Source organism: Hyla sarda, chromosome 2, assembly GCF_029499605.1.
Source record: "Hyla sarda isolate aHylSar1 chromosome 2, aHylSar1.hap1, whole genome shotgun sequence".
Classification (NCBI taxonomy): domain Eukaryota; kingdom Metazoa; phylum Chordata; class Amphibia; order Anura; family Hylidae; genus Hyla; species Hyla sarda.
The window spans coordinates 173,196,651-173,218,317 of record NC_079190.1 but is presented as its reverse complement, the minus strand read 5'-3'; the positions used below and the strand labels follow the sequence as shown (position 1 = coordinate 173,218,317).

At 41.0% G+C, this 21,667-nt stretch overlaps 1 protein-coding gene across 7 annotated transcripts in view; it reads left to right on the top strand.

Moving 5' to 3' along the window:
* Window positions 1-21,667, top strand: part of CARS2 (cysteinyl-tRNA synthetase 2, mitochondrial) — a 134,579-nt gene that overhangs the window by 89,517 nt on the left and 23,395 nt on the right. For 6 of the 7 annotated variants that reach the window (XM_056555757.1, XM_056555756.1, XM_056555758.1 and 3 more), the window contains exons 7-8: window positions 2,176-2,305; window positions 2,456-2,589. The exons of the other annotated variant lie outside the window; for it this stretch is intronic. In XM_056555757.1, coding sequence (XP_056411732.1) covers window positions 2,176-2,305; window positions 2,456-2,589 — 264 coding nt within the window. The remainder of the gene's footprint in view (window positions 1-2,175; window positions 2,306-2,455; window positions 2,590-21,667) is intronic. 7 annotated transcript variants of the gene reach the window in all.

Sequence of the window (21,667 nt, the reverse complement as noted above, 5' to 3'; positions counted from 1 at the left end):
GCTTCAGTCTTGAACTATTGACCCTCCATTCCCTTCACTTATACAAGTGTCTCTAGTCCTGCAAAAAACATATTTACTTAGTCCCTTATCAGTGAGAGGCTAGGTTACCCATGGGTTCCCTGTAACAGCAGAACACAACACTATGTAAAGTATAAGTATTGCCGCTCCTAATTGTGCGTTGTGTGCCATATAGTGAAGCACATGAAAAGCATGCTTCTTCACGGTGACAACGTGTTCGTTTTGCGGTTACAAGGCACTGCATGCATTGGTCTTTATTCTTACAGTAGAGAAGTCATTAATTATAACTTTTTGTGAATTGGGACATTTAAACTTGCTTTTTTTGAAATGACTTATTTGAAATATCCATATAGTTACATGTTAAGCATCTTGTGTGTCCGCATTTCCAGTTACCTGTTAACCAGGTGCGACGTTTGTCGTTATTTACATTACCTTTACTAGAAAAAAGACATGGGGACACTGTGGATCATATAGGCCACTACACCCTCTGATACTATCTTTTAGTATAGGATCGGTCTCCAACATTGGGGTATATATTTTTTTAATAATTTGTTTAATTTGATTAAATTGTACACTGTATGGGGTAATGAAAAACTTTTTTCTATTTCTTTTGTTATAATTCCTTTTAATTATTCTATTGGTTTGTGTTTGGGTGTTGCTCCTATGTCTCCTAGAATAGGACATGAGTTCAGTTCTATGTTCTCCACCTTCTTAGATGCCCTTGTTAGAGTTTCTTGTGTATACCCTCTATTCTTAAATCTTATAAAAAGTTCACTAGTTACTTTCTTAAAATTTTACACTGTTCACGTCAGTTTTGTAAAAGTGGGCGTGTCCACGTATATTGTCTACTTTACATGATATTTTAAAAGGGGAGAGAGTCCAGTTTACATCAAAAACTTCACACCAGCTTTTTGATAGTGTAGAAATCACAGACATGGTTGTAGTTTATTGTTTTTGTTTTTCATATTATTCTGCCAGAATTTTCTGTGATGTAAAATTTGGTGCCAAACTCGGCAATTTTGGCGTAAAAAATCCAATGTGGCTGCAACAAAATAAAAATTTGCCGTGAAAAAAAAATAAAGATGCACAAAAATGAATTTTCATTTTCAAAGCAGCACAAAAGACCTCTTGAAAATGTGAAATAAAAGCTGTAAATAATATCGCTGGAACAGAAATTACAGTAGTTTTTGAGAATCTCCCCCAATAGTCACATTGGACTATTTAATAAAGTGTGTTCAATTTATTGACTATTAGTTGGCTTACTTTACACCAGAATTGTGCACCACAGTTCTGGGGCATTAAGGCAATGACCCCCTATTTAATGTGACCATCATAGGCGTGCGCAGCCTATTGCATTAAGGTGTGCACCCTAAAGCACAAACTTACGCCGCATATATATATATAATATATATATATATATATATATAATATATATATATATATATGTTCCCGCACATTAGGTTGGCAGTATAGTTCCCCCACATTAGGTTGGCAGTATAGTTCCCCCTCATCAGGTTGTAGTACCCCCACATTAGGTGCAGTATAATTCCTCAACAAACATACAGCCTTCAGCCATATACAGTGTATGGCTGGAGGCTGTATGCCTGTGTACTGCCCCACTTCAGTGCTCCGACCACCGCTTCTCCGGTCCGGGGTCATGATCTACTGCTATGGCCTATAGGTCATAGCAGTAGGTCCCGGGACTGGAGGAACGGTGGTCGGAGCACCAAAGATGACATTCAACTTAAAATGCGCGCGTGTCCTTCTCCTCGATGCGCCACTCCTCCGCTCCTATGGGCGCATGCACGGGACGGCCCCTGCATTTTTAAAGTTAACGCGGGGCTGCAGAAAGGTAACAGGGACATCCTTGTGTCCTGAAAAGATCTTTCGGGACACAGGGTTGTCCCGAATGTGACTGGGCCGATTAGTGACGGGGCCGTGCTCACGCCTATGGTGACCATGCCCTTTTTCTAGTAAGCCGTGCTTTTTTTTTCTGGACCATAAAATAAATTAATTTAATTAAAAATGTTTTAAAACGAAAGTGGCACAAGTCTTGCAAGAGAAGTTTTTGGTTCAAATTTACACTAGAATCCTTGCACATTTGCTGCCCCATTTTATTTAATGAATTCTGGTTATTGCTGTTTCTGTGTATTGCAGTTGTAAGTGACAAAAGGTCGTCCAGAGACTTTGCCTTATGGAAGACTGCCAAACCAGATGAGCCTTATTGGATTTCTCCATGGGGTAAAGGGAGGCCTGGATGGCATATTGAGTGTTCCACTATTGCAAGGTACATAAACTTTTTTTATAGGTAGAGGTCAAGTGAAATCTTATATTTAGTGTTTTAAATATGTACATTAAAAAGGGTGAATCTTGGCTGTGTCTAGATCCTTCTTTTTCTATGGCATTACTTGCAAATAACTACTTTTTTCTTATGTAGTGCTGTGTTTGGAAAACAGCTTGACATTCATACTGGTGGAATTGACCTGGCATTCCCTCATCATGAAAATGAAATTGCTCAATGCGAGGCCTATCACCAATGTGATCAGTGGGGGAACTATTTTCTACATTCTGGTAGGTCTGGTATATTCATATAAATATGTGACTGGAGCCCTGGCTAGATCACTTGTGGTAAAGTTCATGGGGTAGTCCCCTGTAGGAAAATTAGGGGATAAGTGTCTGATTACTGGGTACCCAATAATCCACCTCCCCTGAAATCTCCTGTACAATGTGACAGCTTTCCGCGCATTTATGTGTTTGTGCATCTCTCCCATAAAGATGCATGGAGGTTGTGTGCTGACCCCTGCTACGAGGCGAACCAGAGCCCTGTACAGAGGATTGCGGGGGGTCCCTGAAGTCGGACCCCCATGATCAGACACCTATCCCCTATTCTTTGGATAAGGGATACATTTTCCTATGTGGGACTTCCCATTTAATTAATGTTTACAGATCCACTTTTTAATATGGCTATAATCATTAGACAATCATTTATATGCATACTGTTTGTTTTATAATATACTAAAAACTATATTTCAGAACACACTTGAATGTTGTCAAAGGTCACACCTGATATATGCGTGTAGATTGCTAATGTATTGTGTGTATGTGTATTTATATATTATACAGTTGTGCTCAAAGGTTTGCATAAACTGGCAGAAATCATTACATCAATTTTGGCATTGATTTGAAAAACAACTGATCATACCAAAACTCTGCAGGAGATTTCTTCAAAACCTGTGTAGAGGAAGAGTGATGCAGTTGTCAATAGCAACCATTCAGATTTATTTTTAAAAAGGCCTGTGAAGAATAAAATAAGCAATCTGATTGGTTGCCATGGACAACTGCACCACTCTTCCTCTACACAGGTTTTGATAAATCTCCCCCATTGTCTTTATTTAACGATAGTAATTTTATCAGAGTTGTTTGGCTCCTTTTGAAATCATAATGATCCAATGTCCCTGATCAAAAGTTTACATATCCTTGATAGTTAGCCTTATTACAGACACATAAAGGGGCACACTCCGGTTTCCACACCTGTGCCATTTTAATTTGCAATTAGTGTCTGTATAAATGGTCTGAGTTTGTTGGCCCTCAGTGGATGCTCTAAGCAGGCTGGATACTGAGCCACTTGTAACAAGGTAATGGAACCTGATAAATATGGGAAAAGGATACAAAAGAAATGCAAAGCCTTGAAAATGCCAGTCTTTACTGTCAGATCACTTATTAAGAAGTGGAAAATGTGGGCATCTCTTGATACCAAGACACGGTCAGGTAGACCAAGAAAAATATTTCAGGATACAAATTAGAATCCACAGAGGGCTTCTCTGGAAAAAGACTGCACAGTTGTTTCAAGGAGTAAAATACGACCGTAATAAAATAAAAATTAGCTGCATGGTCAAGTTGCCAGAAAGAAGCCTTTACTGCTCCAATTCCACAAAAATCCTGTTTAGAAATTAGAAACGACAACACCATTACCCACCTTACAGCTTCATGGCACTGTGATTGAGTGACAAAACCAAAATAGAGCTTTATGGTCACAATCAAGCGTTATGTTAGAAGGGCGGTCAAAAAGGCCTATAGTTGAAGAATACCATTGTGAAGCATGGTAGTGACAGCTGACTGATGTTTTGATTTAAGATGCTCGTGGATTTTCTAGCTCAATGACCTTAAAGGGGTTCTCACGCCTAGACATCCAAGGATAGGGGATAAGATGTCTGATCGCAGGGGTCCCACTGCTGGGGACACCCGCGATCTCTCCTGCAGCCCCCCAAATCATCAACTCTCCATTTGCTCTGTGGCTGATGACTCTTGATACAGGGACCGGAGTTTTGTGATGTCATGGCTCCACCACCTCATGACGTCACACCTCGCCCCTTAATGAAAGTCTATGGGAGGGGGTGCGAGTGTTGCCACTCCCCCTCCCATAGACTTGCATTAAGGGGTGGGGCGTGACATCACGAGGGGTGGAGTCATGACGTCACGAACCGCCGGCCCCTGTCATCAGCCACGGAGCAAACTTAGCTCCGGAGAGCTGATGACTCAGGGGGGCTGCAGGAGAGATCGCGGGGGTCCCCAGCAGCGGGACCCCTGCAATCAGACATCTTATCCCCTATCCTTGGATAGGGGATAAGATGTCTAGGGGTGGAGTCCCCCTTTAAGTACAAATTTAAGCTGACCCTCCAGTGGTCACAGCAGAAAAAGGTAAAGGTTCTGGAGTGACCATCACAGTCTTCTGTAGGTCTGCAATAATTGATATTATTGATAAAAAATTGATAATGAAAATTGTTGGCGATTTCCATTATAGATTCATCAGTGGGGGTGTGGCCTCAGTTTTTGGGGACCAAATAACATATTTCTACCAATTTACTTTCCCTGCCTTTTGCCTCTCAGTCTGCCCCTAAATGTTCCCCCTCCATCATCCATTACCCACCAATGTCTCTGAGCGCTTTTTTGAAGATGCTGCTGGCCTGCAACATTTGCAGCCTACCTCCAGCACTGAGACCGCAGCCTCAGCGCCTCTACCTGACCGGCCAGAAGCCCTGTTCTCCATTCTGTGCAGTGACAGCAATTCCTTGTGTAGGCCATCACTAAGGTCTGTGGACTGCTCCTTCTCCTCTGCAGCGAGGTTCTTTTCTCCCCTGGTAACACTTCAGTTGCTGTCCCTTACCCTCTGTTGACCCTTCAGGTGCTGTCCCCTCCCTCCCCCCCCCCCCCTTAACTCTTCACGATGCGGTTCTCACTTCCTTCTGTTCTCCTGTTAACATTTACCTTGTCCCTTAATCCCGTTCTTTTTTTAATCTATTAATTGAACCATTAATCGGCCAACCAGTCTATTTTACAAATAATGGTAACTTGCAGCCCTAGTCTCCTGACCTTTAAAATTATTAAGACACTCTGGGGAGATCTTAAATGTGTGGTTCTTGCAAGAGGACAAAGGACTTTGCATGACCTGGAGGAATTTTGTCAAGACTATTTGGGAGCTAAACCACCTGCAAAAATTGGGGACCCCATAGACAAATATTACAAAAGACTGCACACTGTCATTGATGCTAAGGGGGGAATGCACAGTATTAAGAATGTATGGTATGCAGGCTATTTAATAGGGGTCCGTACAGACAACCAGTAAGGAGGATTGTTTGATCTTCTGACATACACCTGCAGCTCCCACAGTTTCCTTGTCCACCATCCAGACACAGGTGGCCCCTTCATTACATACTTCTATCTCTGCCCAGACTATTTCCAAATGCTTAGTCAAATGAAATTTGGTGTCATGGCGCCCATGATGTGCCCTGCCATTGACAGCCAGCCACACTTCCCTTTTGTTTGCAGCAGTGTTGTGAACAAGAAACCAAGACTGTTTTAGCGAACGTTCACACGTACGCAGATTTGATGTGTAGGATTTGATGCACAGGATTCTAATCTGCAGTTACAAATCCTGCACATCAAATCTGCATAGGATCCTGTATGTGTGAACATACCTTTTAGTTTAGAAATGCATCATCTTTAGCCACAATGGGTTTGAGTATTGAGGCCTTGTGGTGAGTGCTTAAAGGGGTACTCTGGTGGAAAAACCTTATTATTATTTTCTTTTTTTCTCAACTGGTGCCAGAAAGTTAAACAGATTTGTAAATTACTTCTATTAAAAAAATCGTTATCCTTCCAGTACTTATTAGCAGCTGTATGCTAAGGAAATTCTTCGCTTTTTTAATTTCTTTTTTGTCTTGTCGACAGTGCTCTCTGCTGACACCTGATGCCCGTATTAGGAACTGTCCAGAGCAGGAGAAAATCCTCATAGCAAACCTATGCTACTCTGGAAAGTTCCTGGCATGGACAGTGGTGTCAGCAGAGAGCACTGTGGAGAAGACAAAAAAGAAATTTAAAAAGCAAATAACTTCCTCTGTAGCATACAGCTGCTAATAAGTACTGGAAGGATAAAGATATTTTTAATAGAAAGAATTTACAAATCTGTTTAACTTTCTGGCACCAGTTGATCTTAAAAAAAAATAAAAAAATAAAATAAAATAAAAAGGGTTCCACCGTAGTACCCCTATAAATCCTGCCTCTGCTGTGGAGCAACACACTATGGGAGATTTACCAAAACCTGTGTAGATGATGATTGGTACAGTTGCCCATAGCAACCAATCAATCACTTTGCTTCTTTAATTTTTTTAAAGGCTTTTCTAAAAAGGAAATAAGCTATCTGGTTGCTGTGGGTTACTGCACGACTCTTCCTCTATACAGATTTTGATAAGTCTCCCATGCTGTGCTTACTGCTAGTGTGATGAGTGGGAGTTCTCAGATGACAGTAGGTCCACCTCTAGTATTGATATGAGACGCTAACAACTCAAGAGCAATGCATAGGACCTCCTGCAGTCACATGTGTTGCTTTTCATGGCAGGGCTTTTGACTGGCATTTATAAGCAGGGTAATGCTCACTTACATACAGCAAGGGTTTACCGGGAATGTCTCTGGCAGATTGTGACACTACCTTAACCTACCTAGTTGGCAGATTTATCATAAATCAAGCTTTTTAGAGCTCCATCTTCAGCAATCTGAGTGTGCAGGATCTACATGCCAGGCTTTAACATCTGTGGAAAAATGTGCCACAGAATGCTATGTGGAACCCATATGTCTCCATGCCTGACCTTATCTAATCTTGTATCCAAGATAAAGGGTCCAATAGGTTACTAGAGCCTCTCTTCTATTATACAGTTTTCCCCAATACACACATCCATTTATTCTAATATTGTAGTCACTTACATATATCTTCACATTCATACACGCAAAATTTCCATTAATCTCAACAACTTTGTGGTTATTTATTTAAGGGCAGGTAAAAACACCAATTCCCAGCAAAATACAGACAAACCATAATGGGAGAGGGCGCACAGGTGTCAAATGGTGATAAACGTCCCCTCACTCAGATACGTGAACTACACCATGCTAGCTAACAGCTTAGTAGACACCCATACTGTTGGATCAGGTATGCTGCCTAGAATCTTACGAACTACCAAAACCACGGGGCCAGCATGCATCCTACAAAAAAAACCATAATGTTTTGGTCACGATATGCAAATAGAGATGAGCGAACTTACAGTAAATTCGATTCGTCACAAACTTCTCGGCACGGTAATTGATGACTTATCCTGCATAAATGAGTTCAGCTTTCAGGTGCTCCCGTGGGCTGGAAAAGGTGGATACAGTCCTAGGAGACTCTTTCCTAGGACTGTATCCATCTTTTCCAGCCCACCGGAGCACCTGAAAGCTGAACTAATTTATGCAGGATAAGTCATCAACTGCTGAGCCGAGAAGTTCGTGACGAATCGAATTTACTGTAAGTTCGCTCATCTCTATATGCAAACCTATGTGCATCAAGGGTCCTCATTGCATTGTTAAAGGGATATTAGGGAAGTTATAATATTCTAAAAATGTGCTCAGTCTGATGTCTAACATAAAACTCCCTTTACTTACCCTCCCCGCTTCCACCGTTGGGGGGGGGGGGGGGGGGGGAGGGGCAGTGCATATACCAACCCACATAGTGTCCCATCTCAGTTGCTCAGTGACTGTGCAGGCAATGCACAGGCCAACCACAAAGAGAAGTTGCAATGGGGTTGATTTTTAAGTTGTGCATCAGATTGAATACATTTTAAGACTAATACAACTCTGAATACCTCTTTATGACCAAAAAACACCACCACACACCCCCACACATAGGTTCTATGTTCCTTCCTAGTGAATGTACATGCTTTCGGTTCCAAATCAGGGGTTAATTTTGAATATACATCTCCTTTTTTTCAGTTTTAAGGCAAAAAAAAAAATGGAAAAAAACACTAGAGGGAGACAGTTATTTTCACAGCACTTACAATAGTGACTCAATAGTTCATTGTTACAAAAAAAGCAACATTGTGTGTAACTGAAAAATAAATTAAATAAATACACAAGAAACTACTACTGTATTATTATTTATAAAGCAGCTGCTCTGAAATCGAATCCATATCTCTTCCAGTTATTTCAAGGGTAAGAACGTGCTCACATGCATGGCACATATAAGATCAATGTTGAAAATAGCTCCAAAATACTTCTTTCAGTGTGTTTTTGAGGCCCTTCTGTGCAAAAAAAACATATCGGTGCAAATCCTCTTCAAAATAAAGTTCAAGTGGTTTTTGAGCTTTCGTTGATTTTAGTGGGAGAAGACCACACTGCTAACAGTCAGAACCTTACCAAAGAAGTACCGTAATATATCACTTCTTTTACAGTCAAAAAATGAAATTAGCTAAATAAATAAAAAAAACACACAAAAAAAAAAAGAAAAAAAAAACATATGGTATCCAAAAACATTGTTTTTTTTCCCCCTCAAAAACTATACTGATTTTGTCCATAAGCACTAGGTTAAAGTTAGTCGTTGGGTGCTGGGGGAAAAAAGTATGCGCTTACTACTTTGCCTACTTAAAGCACACACATAATTTAGCCCATTGTTAAGGAGTGGGTACATTCAAATATTATTAAGTTCCTACAGAATCTCTCTGTTCAGAGGAGCAGCCTCTAACAAACCACCTTGTTTCCCTACACAGAATTAAGTCTCCTCAGCTGTGTATAAATGCCATGCTGCCGTCTGCTGGGAAAACTAGTAATATCTTGTCAGCACTGTTAGCTTTGTCACATTCTGACATGGTGGATGTGTTGTGGATTTTCAGTGTGAAATCTGCAACAAAGGAAGTATGATGCTAGTAAGTGAGGCTGGGTTCACAGTATTCCTAGCACACACAGGAGTTCTAGTTAAAACCAAGAGTAAGTCTAAAATTTAGAAAAAGGTGAAAATCTTTCCATTATAGTGTTTCTCTGTGTCAGGTCCACTCCTGGTTTTGGCTAAAAAAATACTGATCCAACTGAGGATCAAATACTACATGTAAAACCAGCCTAATGGCTCATTAAAAGTTCAGGGGTGGATTTGCTTGCAAACTCGCAGCGTGGTTCCAGCTGCGAATTTGAATGTGGGCGGGCTCTCCACAGCGGAGTGTCCACTAGCGAAAATCGCTAGTGGACATTTCGCTGGAAACATGCTGCGAGTTTGCTAGCAAATCCGCACATTGAACATGCCCTAAGGCTTAGTTTCTACTTGGGTTTTTTGTCCTGCGTTTTTTGGTTTGACAAAAAACGCCTGAAAAACAGCAGTGCAATTTCCTGCATCTGACGTATTTTCTGGCGTTTTTTCATATGTGTGGAATTTGCACCTTGGCAGTTTTTTTTTTTTTTTTTTGGTACCCAAAATTTGTTGGGTAGCAAAAAAAAAAAAAGAAAAGGATGCAGTAGTGACAGAATTTATTTTTTTAACGAAATTTTAATTAATTTTTAATAAAGTGTGTGTTTCCCTTTTTTCTCAATTGTTATTTTTTTTTTAAATTTTTTAGGTAGTACTACTACTCCCAGCATGGAACAGACTGTTCCATGATGGGAGTAGTAGTACCTGTACTAATAGACATATCGCCCCTGGTGTCAGTCCTGACACCCAATGCGATCATCCATAATATAGCAGAGATGCGGAACGGCTGTATACAGCGCTCATATCTCTGCTCTGTACTCCGGCCAGTGATGTGAATAGAACATCACTGATTCATATTTTCTGCCCAGTGGTGTGATTGGCCGGATGGTTGCAGCCAATCACCACTCTCAGAGGGAAATATGAATGAATGAGTGAGTGGCCGGCCGGAGTATAGTGCAGAGATGGGAGCGCAGGAGAAAGCCGCTCCATCTCTGCAATAGACACGACGATCGCAGCGGGTGTCAGTAGTGATAGCTGCTGTGATCTGTTCTTACCTGCAGGTACTACTACTCCCAACATGGAGCACACTCTGCTCCTTGCTGGGAGCTGTAGTACCTGCATTAATAGACAGATCACGGCGAGTGTAATTTCTGACACCTGTTGCGATCTGTCAATTAATGCAGGTACTACAACTCCCAGCATGGAGCAAATTGTGCTCCATATTGGGAGTCGTAGTACCTGCAGTTAAGGAAAGATCACAGTGGATGTCACTTGTGACACCCGCTGCGATCCTCCATAGACGTGTATATAAACATCTATGGTCCCCTGCAATGACGTGTATATATACACCTATTTCTATTTCCCATAGAGAGCTGTGATTTGCTGGAACCCTCTGGCCAATCACAGCTCTCTGCGGGAAATATGAATAGGTGTATATATACGGCAGTGCAGGGGACCATAGAAGAGCGGCCGGCCGCATGTATAAATTATACAGAAGGATCGTAACGGGCGATCTGTCAATTAGTACAGGTACTACTACTGCCATCATGGAACAGTGTGTTCCATGCTGCGAGTAGTAGTACTACCTTAAAAAATGTTAAAAAATAAAGAAAAAAAAGTGAAAAATATGCACATTACATTTTTATTATTGCCGGCTACATTTTTAGGTCCCTGTCCACCCACATAAATTGATCCCTGTTATAAAAATGTATAAAAATTTTGTTATAAAAAAAGATAAATTTAGTTAGATACAAATTTTTCCTTCACTACTGTATCTTTTATATATTTTTTTTTTTTTTAATGGTACCCAACAATTTTTTTTTTTAAAAAGGTATCTCCATCACTTTTTTGGATTGCTAAAGTCCAAAAAAGAATAAAAAACTGCCTGCAAAAACGCCAAAAATAACACCCACATATCGTTTTTCTTGCCGTTTTTTCACTCCCATAGATTTCTACATAAACGCCACGATTTGGAATAAAAAATCGCCAGTGGCTAAACATGTTGCGATTTTGGAAAACCGCCAAGGAGCTGAAAAACGCCAAAAAAAGTGAAAAAACGCCAAAAGGATTAAAAAAACACCAAAGTAAAAAAACACCAAGTGGAATAAGAGTTCTCATTGATTTACAGCTAACATCTGGCGTTTTTTGACAGAATCTGGCCGTTTTTTGGCATATTTTTTTTGTTTTTCTTGGTGTTTTCCCCCCCCAAAAAACCAAGTAGAAACTTAGCCTAAGGCTGGTTTTACATATAGATTTTGATCCTCAATTGAAAAAAATCTGCAGCAAATCCACACCATGTAATGGTACCCTTAGGTAGGTATCACACATAGTGGGGGAGATTCTCAAAAACTACTGTAATTTCTGTTCCAGCGATATTATTCACACTTTGTTTTTTGTTTTTCTCCTCACATTTTCAAAGGTCTTTTGTGCTGCTTTAAAAATATGAAAATATATGAAAATTCATTTTGACGCATCTTTTGCTTTTGGTTTTTTTTCGCGCCCCCAAATTTTTTTGTTGTTGCAACCATATTGGATTTTTTTGCGCCAAAAATTCTGGTGGAAACATCTCACAAAATATTCCATGGTTACTAGTGCCCAGACAAGCGATAACTGTATAAATAAAACATTTCTAAACTTAAATGTGAGTGCAGGTGCAGTGACCCAAAAAAAAAAAAAAAAAAAATATATATATATAATATATATATATATATATATATATATATATATATATATATATATATATATATATATAAAAAAAATGTTTATAACATTTTTCCAATAATAAATTCATAAATATCTTTTTTTTTTTTATAATTCCTTAACACCTTTTCCCCAAGAAAACAAAAAAAATTAAACTACAACCATTTCTGTGATTTCCACACTATCAAAAAGCTGGTGTGACGTTTTTGACGTTAACTGGACTCTCACCCCTTTGAAAATCTCATGTAAAGCAGACAATATACGTGGACATGCTCACTTTTACAAAACTGACGTTGAACAGTGTAAACCGCGGCACAAAGCTTGTGCGAAAAGTATCGACCACATTTTCAAAGAGCTTTATTTTTTGGGGTGCAAAATTCTTTGAGAATCTCCCCCACTGGTGTTTGGAAAAAATTCTATTTTGTACGCCAAAGCCAGAAGTGTATAAAAAAGAAATACACTAAATGGCACAAGTAAAGGAACCACATCGGGTATAAGTTCACAAACTATGACTCAAAAACTGCAGTGGGAGTTTTCCCAAAAAATGTAACCTAGGTAGATTCTGCTGCAGATTTGTGGCCAAGTTCCACTATTGGACCTTTTATAGGATCCACTTTGTCTTGGTGTAAACCCCTCAGTAAGACCTAGCCCCCACCCTTCAAGACAACACCACTGGCTTCACAGGCACACCTCCCCTCCCTGTGTGAGGAGTTTGCTGTGAGAGAAGCTCAGTGAAGATTCTCAGTCACAACCCAGCACATAATGCTACTCTTATCCTGCTGTAGATCTTATCACTGACTGCTGCCATTCAGAGCACAGAATGATTTATTCCTGGGGGGAGGATAGTCTGAAAGAAAAGATCTGTGCAGCGTGTATACAACTACACAGCATGCACACAGATAGTGAAAGCAATTGGCTGACAGCCATTACAAAGAGCTGCACTGACTTCTGTGAGTTTGTAAGCAAGTCTGCAAGCATGGAAAAAGGATATTTAGGAGACATCAGGGGCCAAAGGAGCTGCCAAAACCACTTGGATAACTACAGGGAACACAGAACAGGTATTGTGGTGGCTTTGGGGCATTTTTATTTTTCTTAACTTCCCCGGAGTACCCCTTTAACCCCTTAAGGACTCAGCCCATTTTGGCCTTAAGGACTCAGACAATAACATTTTTATGTTTTCATTTTTCCCTCCTCGCCTTCTAAAAATCATCTCTTTTATATTTTCATACCCAGACTAGTATGAGGGCTTGTTTTTTGCACGACCAGTTGTCCTTTGTAATTACATAACTCATTATATCATAAAATGTATGGCACAACCAAAAAACACTATTTTTGTGGGGAAATTTAAAAAAAAAACGCAATTTTGCTAATTTTGGAAGGCTTTGTTTTCACGCCGTACAATTTACGGTAAAAATGACGTGTGTTCTTTATTCTGAGGGTCAATACAATTAAAATGATACCCATTATTACATACTTTTCTATTATTGTTGTACTTAAAAAAAATCACAAACTTTTTAACCAAATTAGTACGTTTTATAATTCCTTTATTTTGATGACCTCTAACTTTTTTATTTTTCCGTATAAGCAGCGGTATGAGGGCTCATTTTTTGCGCCATGATCTGTACTTTTTTTTGATACCACATTTGCATATAAAAAACTTTTAATACATTTTTATATTTTTTTTAATAAAATGTATTAAAAAAGTAGCAATTAATTTTTTTTTTTTTTTACATTCCCGCCGTTCACCGTACGGGATCATTAACATTTTATTTTAATAGTTCGGACATTTACGCACGCGGCGATACCAAATATGTCTATTAAATTATTTTTTTTACGCTTTTTGGGGGTAAAATAGGAAAAAACTGACGTTTTACTTTTTTATTGGGGGAGGGGATTTTTCACTTTTTTTTTTACTTTTACATTTTTTTACATTTTTTTTACACTTGAATAGTCCCCATAGGGGACTATTCATAGCAATACCATGATTGCTAATACTGATCTGTTCTATGTATAGGACATAGAACAGATCAGTGTTTTCGGTGATCTTCTGCTCTGGTCTGCTCGATCACAGACCAGAGCAGAAGACGCTGGGAGCTGGCGTTCTGAATGATCGGATCCCCGCAGCAGCGCTGCGGGCGATCCGATCATTCATTGAAATCGCGTACTGCCGCAGATGCCGGGATCTGTATTGATCCCGGCACCTGAGGGTTTAATGGCGGATGCCCGCGAGATCGCGGGCGTCGGCCATTGCCGGCGGGTCCCTGGCTGCGATCAGCAGCCGGGATCAGCCGCACATGACTCGGGCTCCGATGCCCGCAGTTATGCACAGGACGTAAATGTACGTCCTGGTGCGTTAAGTACCACCGCACCAGGACGTACATTTACGTCCTGCATCCTTAATGGGTTAATGCAGGGTCTGACCAGCTGTCAAGATTTATTCCTGCTGGATTCTGCTAGATCAGGGATATCTGACACACAGTGTGATTTTATCAGCTTGATACCCAGGACACCCTTTTTTTAATTTATACCTCTACTGACTGTATTTTGGGGCTGCCATCGGGGCATTTCCAGGAACTTCAAAATAGTAACCTTGTAAATAAGAGTTGTTTAACCCCTTAACGACGCAGGATGTGAATGTACGTCCTGGTGAGGTGGTACTTAAATGCACCAGGACGTATGTTTCCATCCTATACATAACCGCAAGCATCGGAGCCCAAGCATGATGGCAGCCAGGGACCTGCCAGTAATGGCCAACATCCGCGATTGCAGCAATTGAGCATTGATTGGACGGCGATGAGGCAGGTAAGGATCCTCACCTTGTACTTTTGGCTGATCAGTACCCCACATCAGCTCAGCTACCGGAGAGTCAATTTAGATGATACTATCAACTTTCATCATGGCATTTAAAGGGTTAATGCCAGACATCTGCCTGAATGGGGATGACAGCATTCACAGCGGGACCTGGCTACTCATAGCAACCGAGACCCATCGCTTAAGAAACGTGCTTAGCTCCTGAGCGCGCTTCATATAACTGGAGCAGGATTGGGCGTACAGGTTTAACCTCTTAAAGAATCAGCCCATTTTGTCCTTAAGGACAATTCAATTTTCACGCTTTTGTTTTTTCCTCCTCGCCTTCAAAAAATCATAGCTCTTCTTAATATTCTCATCCACAGACTAGTATGAGGGCTTGTTTTTTGCACAACCAGTTGTCTGTTGTAATGCCATCACTCACTTTACCATAAAATGTATGCGCAACCAAAAAAAAAAAACTGTGTGGGAAAATTAAAAAGAAAACTGCAATTTTACAGATTTTGGAAGGTTTCGTTTTCACGCTGTACAATTTACGGTAAACTGACATGTATTTTATATTCTGTGGGTCAATACGATTAAAATGATACCCATGATTACATTTCTATTACTGTTGCGCTTAAAAAAAAAAAATCGCAAACTTTTTAACCAAGTACGTTTAAAATCCATCTATTTTGAAGACCTATAACTTTTTCATTTTTCCGTATAAGCGACGGTATGAGGGCTCATTTTTTTGTGCCGTGATCTGTACTTTTTGAGGATACCATATTTGCATATATAAAACTTTTAATACATTTTTTTATCACTTTTTTGGGGAATTAAACATTATAAAAAAAAAAGCAGCAATTTTGGACTGATTTATTTATTTATTTTTTTTAACGTTTATGCCACTCACCGTACGGTATCAACAATATATTTGAATAGTTCGGATATTTACGCACGCTGCAATGCCAAATATGTTTTTATAAAAAAAAATGTACGCTTTTTGGGGGTGAAATGGGGAAAATGGGACAGTTTAAATTTTTATTGGGGGAGGGGTTTTTCAAATTTTTTTTTAACTATAATTTTATTTTTTTCCTTTTTTTTTTTTTACACTTTAATAGTCCCCATAGGGAACTATTTAAAGCAATCATTCGATTGCTAATACTGTTCAGTGCTATGCATAGGGCATAGCACTGATCAGTATTATCGGTCATCTTCTGCTCTGGTTTGCTCGATCTCAGACCAGAGCAGAAGAACCGTGGAAGTCAGCGGAGGCAGGTGAGGGGACCTCCGTCTGCCGTTCTGTATGATTGGATCGCCGCAACAGCCCTGCGGGCGATCTGATCATCCATTTGCCGCAGATGCAGTGATCTGTAGTGATCACAGTATCTGAGGGGTTAATGGTGGACATCCGCGCGATCACGGATGTCGGCCATTACCGGCTGGTCCCTGGCTGCTATCAGCAGCCGGGACCTGCCGCATATGACCTGAGCATTGCTCTGATGCTCGCGGTTATGTATAGGACATAAATGTACGTCCTTGTGCATTAAGTACCACCTCCATCAGGACGTACATTTACGTCCTGTATCGTTAATCCCTTAAGGACCCGGGGTTTTTCCATTTTTGCACTTTCGTTTTTTCCTCCTTTTCAATTTTGCTTAATCATGGCTTATTTTTTGCGCCACCAATTCTACTTTGTAATGACATCAGTCATTTTACCCAGAAATCTACAGCAAAATTTTAAAAAATTTTAAAAAATACGCCATTTTGTAAATTTTGGGGGCTTCCGTTTCTACACAGTACGTTTTTTGGTAAGAATGACACCTTATCTTTATTCTTTAGGTCCATACAATTAAAATGATACCCTACTTATGTAGCTTTGATTTTGTCGTACTTCTGAAAAAAAATTATAACTACATGCAGGAAAATGTATACGTTTAAAATTGTCATCTTCTGACCCCTATAACTTTTTTTATTTTTTCCACATATGGGGCGGTATGAGGACTCATTTTTTGCGCCGTGATCTGACGTTCTTAGCTGTACCATTTTTGTATTGATCGGACTTATTGATTCATATTATTGATTTTCATTATATAAAAAGTGACCAAAAATAGGCTATTTTGGACTCTGGAATATTTTTGTGCATACGCCATTGACCGTGCGGTTAATTACTGATATATTTCTATAATTCGAACATTTCCGCACACAGCGATACCACATATGTTTAATTTTATTTTTATTTACACGTTTTTTTTTTTTTTTTAATGGGAAAAGGGGGGTGATTGAAACTTTTATTAGGGAAGGGGTTAAATGATCTTTATTAACTTTTTTTTTAAAATGTTATAGCTCCCATAGGGGGCTATAACACTGCACACACTGATCTTTTACATTGATCAATGGTTTCTCATAGGAAACCATTGATCAATGATTCTGCCACTTTACTGCTCATGCCTGGATCTCAGGCACTGAGCAGTCATTCGGCGATCGGACACCAGGAGGCAGGTAAGTGGACCCTCCTCGTGTCCTACAGCTGTTCGGGATGCCGCGATTTCACCGTGGCAATCCCGAACAGCCGTCTGAGCTAACCGGCATTACTTTAGTTTAACTTTAGACGTGGCGATCAACTTTGAATGCCATGCCTAAAGGGATAATAGCCCTCGGCACCGCGATCAGTGCCGCACGCCATTGTTAGAGGCCAGGCCCTACGTTATAGAACGGGAGTGGACTCATGACGTCCCGGGACGTCATGGGTCCTTAAGTGGTTAAAATTATACTTATTCAGATCTACTGTACTTGCATTAAGTTATGTTTTAACTACTTTATCATGTGTACAGTGCCCTAGAACTAAGGGTGCTCCATAAAAATGAATATTATTGTAAGTAGTATGGTGAAACAGTAAGGGTAGGGGGATTTATTATGGTTTGTGCACCAGTTTTATGACATACAAAAGTTGCAAAATGTTGCGACTCTTCGGCTGATTTATGCTTTGTTTTTCACACTTTTTTAAAGTGGGTGAGGCATGGCCTCCTACGGTCTGGCAAATTTACCATAACTCACACTAGAAACTGGCATTCATTTTAGCTGAAATCTACACCATGTTGTAAATTTCAGTGAGTCACTGAAAAACCAAAATTACTGAAGCCAATCATTGGGGAAGATTCATCAAAACTTGTGCAGAAGAAAAGTTGACCAGTTGTCTATAGCAACCAATCAGATCGCTTCTTTAATTTTGGAAATGGCCTCTAAAAAATGAAAGGAACGATCTTGATGAATCTCCCCAATGAATCTTAATAAAATTGGTGCAGCATATAAAATTCTAGTCTTTGATAAATCACCCCTAAGTATATTGAGGTGACACAGATACATATTCTTTGTCTCTACCACTGAGTAAGTGTACCGCTGTGTCTGTTTCAGCTGTCACTTTACAGCACTTCCAGATGCTCAGTCAGAACGTCTGTTGATCTTTTTCTTTTATTTGCCGCCTCTTCTTTCACAAATAGGAGCACAGTTACAGAAACTGATCTTCTCTAGTCGCTGTAATTCATAAACTGATCTGCTTACACATACAATAAACTTTACCAAATAGATTGTTTATGCCCTGGTTGAACAGTCCTGTAAGTGATGAGCTACTTTTACAATAACCCCTGGCAATAGTTCCCAAGACTTAGAGGGTGTTCACCAAGCATTTTTACTTCATAGCAAACACACAGATATGACACTATATGAAATCACTCGGTGTTGAGGAAAAACTTATGGAAGCATCAACTTTAAAAGTGCTTTTAAAACCTGAAGTCACTACTGATAAACAATATTCTAAATCAGTCTGGTTCAAACTTTCTCAAAATGCAGTTGACAGATCAGCTTTAATTCCATCATACATTTTTAATAGGATTACAATCTTGACTGTTTTTGGCCATGCCACTGAGTTGATATGTATCCATTGAAGGAACTTGTATTGGTTGTTCTATTTGGTGAGCCATGCCAGCTCTCACTGCTTAAACCCTTGCCATGTAACAGGGGATAATCGACTGTTATATACTTTTTATTGAGCACTTTCATTACTATGCATAATAAGGTGATGTTTGCCCTTGTCCAAGATGGCCCCGTGCCCTCTAAAGTCACATTACGCATGCGCCAAGTATGCTCTGAGACTGGAGTTCCTTTACAGCTCTGCTATTGGCTGACAGCGCCCGGGGAGATGCGGCTCTCATTGGACAACCCGGTACGCTTGCGCAGTCAGTTTAGACCCACGCTCTGTATACTACACGTGCCCATACAGTGAGCTCAACCGGGTAAGTGCCGTAATACTGCAATTTACATGAATATCTGTATTATATTATACTTGGCCTGCAAAAATCCTTTGCTCAAGTGCACTCTCACTCTGATGGCACTTACACAGATGATGATCACTGCTGGCACGGGAATTTATATACACTGCATAATAATGCCTTAATTGCACTTTGTTCTATGCACACTGTATGTTAACCCCTTCCCGACCTATGACATACCTGTACGTCATGAGTGGCAAGGTGTTCCCGACCCATGACATACAGGTACGTCATGAACATTTTTGCCGCTACTCGCGGCATCCCGCAGCGCCCGGTAAGATGGTGGCTATCACTGATAGCCAGCCATCTTGCCATGCGACCACGGGGGGTTTCATCCCCCCCCAGCGATCGCTGCTATCAGCTAGTCCAATCTGACTAGCTGATAGCAGCGTTTCGCTATCAGAATACTTAGCGCGGTGTGTGAGTCCCGATCACGGGGATCGGGACATACACCGCTCTGCTAAGTGTCCCTTACCCGTCCCCCGGCGTCACTTACCTGGCCATGCGGTGTCCCGAGCGGTCCCGGCGCGAGCGGCGTCCTCCAGGCGGTCCCGGCGGCGCTGCGTGGCGTGCAGCAGGGCGGCATCTTCATTGGCAGCAGTGAGACTGCCGTAAAGCGATCTCACCGCTGCCTCTGGGAGTTTCAAAACTGAAACTCCCAGCATGCCCAGACAGCCTTTAGCTTTCAGTGCATGCTGGGAGTTGCAGTTTTGCAACATCTGGAGGTCCGCAGTTTGGTGACCACAGTATAATGATCTACAATCTGTGCTCTTCCAGATGTTGCAAAACTACAAATCTCAGCATGCTCAGTCTGTCCAGGCATGCTGGGAGTTGTAGTTCTCTAACATCTGGAAGAGCACAGATTGGAGACCATTATACAGTGGTCTCCAAACTGTGGACCTCCAGATGTTGCAAAACTACAACTCCCAGCATACCAGACTGCCCAAGCATGCTGGAAGTTGTAGTTCGGCAACATCTGATCCTTCAGATATTGCCGAACTACAACTTCCAGCATGCCTGGGCAGTCTGGGCATGCTGGGAGTTGTAGTTTTGCAACAACTGGAGGCACACTAGTTGGGAAACATTGTCAGTTTCCTACCTCAGTGCCTCCAGCTGTTGCAATTGTTGCAAAACTATAACTCCCAGCATGCACTGACAGACCATGCATGCTGGGAGTTGTAGTTTTGCAACAGCTGGAGGCACACTGGTTTGGAATCACTAAGTTTGGTTGCAAAACACTTGAGTTTATTACTTAACTTAGTGTTTCCAAACCAGTGTGCCTCCAGCTGTTGCAAAACTACAACTCCCAGCATGCACGGACAGCCAAAGGGCATGCTCCGAGTTTGCAACAGCTGGATGTTTGCCCCCTCCCCCCAATGTGAATGTACAGGGTACACTCACATGGGCGGAGGTTTACAGTGAGTGCTGCAAGTTTGAAATGGCGCAAATTTTGCGCTGCAGCTCAAATTCCCAGCGGCAAACTTGCTGTGAACCTCTGCCCATGTGACTGTACCCTAAAAACACTACACTACACTAACACTAACCTAAAATAAAAAGTAAAAAACACTACATATACACATACCCCTACACAGCCCCCCTCCCCCCAAAAAAGGAAAAACGTCTGGTACGCTACTGTTTCCAAAACGGAGCCTCCAGCTGTTGCAAAATAACTCCCAGTATTGCCGGACAGCCATTGACTGTCCAGACATGCTGGGAGTTTTGCAACAGCTGGAGGCACCCTGTTAGGGGTATTCTATGCCAATGATTCCCAATGTCCACCCCTATGCAAATCCCTAATTTAGGCCTCAAATGCGCATGGCGCTCTCTCACTTTGGAGCCCTGTCGTATTTCAGGGCAACAGTTTAGGGCCACATATGGGGTATCTCCGTACTCGGGAGAAATTACCTTACAAATTTTGGGGGGCTTTTTCTTTAACCCCTTATGAAAAGGTGAAGTTGGGGTCTACACCAGCATGTTAGTGTAAAAAAATAAATTTTTTACATTGACATGCTGGTGTTGCCCTATACTTTTCATTTTGACAAGAGGTAAAAGGGAAAAAAGACCCTCTAAATTTGTAATGCAATTTCTCCCGAGTACGGAGATACCCCATATGTGGGCGCAAAGTGCTCTGGGGGCGCACAACAAGGCCCAGAAGTGAGAGTGCACCATGTACATTTGAGGTGATTTGCACAGGGGTGGCTGATTGTTACAGCAGTTCTGACAAACGCAAAACAATAAATATCCATATGTGACCCCATTTTGGAAACTGCACCCCTCATGGAATTTAATAAGGGGTGCAGTGAGAATTTACATCCCACTGGCGTATGACAGATTTTTGGAACAGTGGTCTGTGAAAATGAAAAATAAAATTTTTCATTTGCACAGTCCACTGTTTAAAATATCTGTCAAACGCCAGTGGGGTGTAAATGCTCACTGCACCCCTTATTACATTCCATGAGGGGTGTAGTTTCCAAAATGGGGTCACATGTTGGGGGGGTCCACTGTTCTGGCACCATAGGGGCTTCCTAAATGGGACATGCCCCCCAAAAACCCTTTCAGAAAAACTCACTCTCCA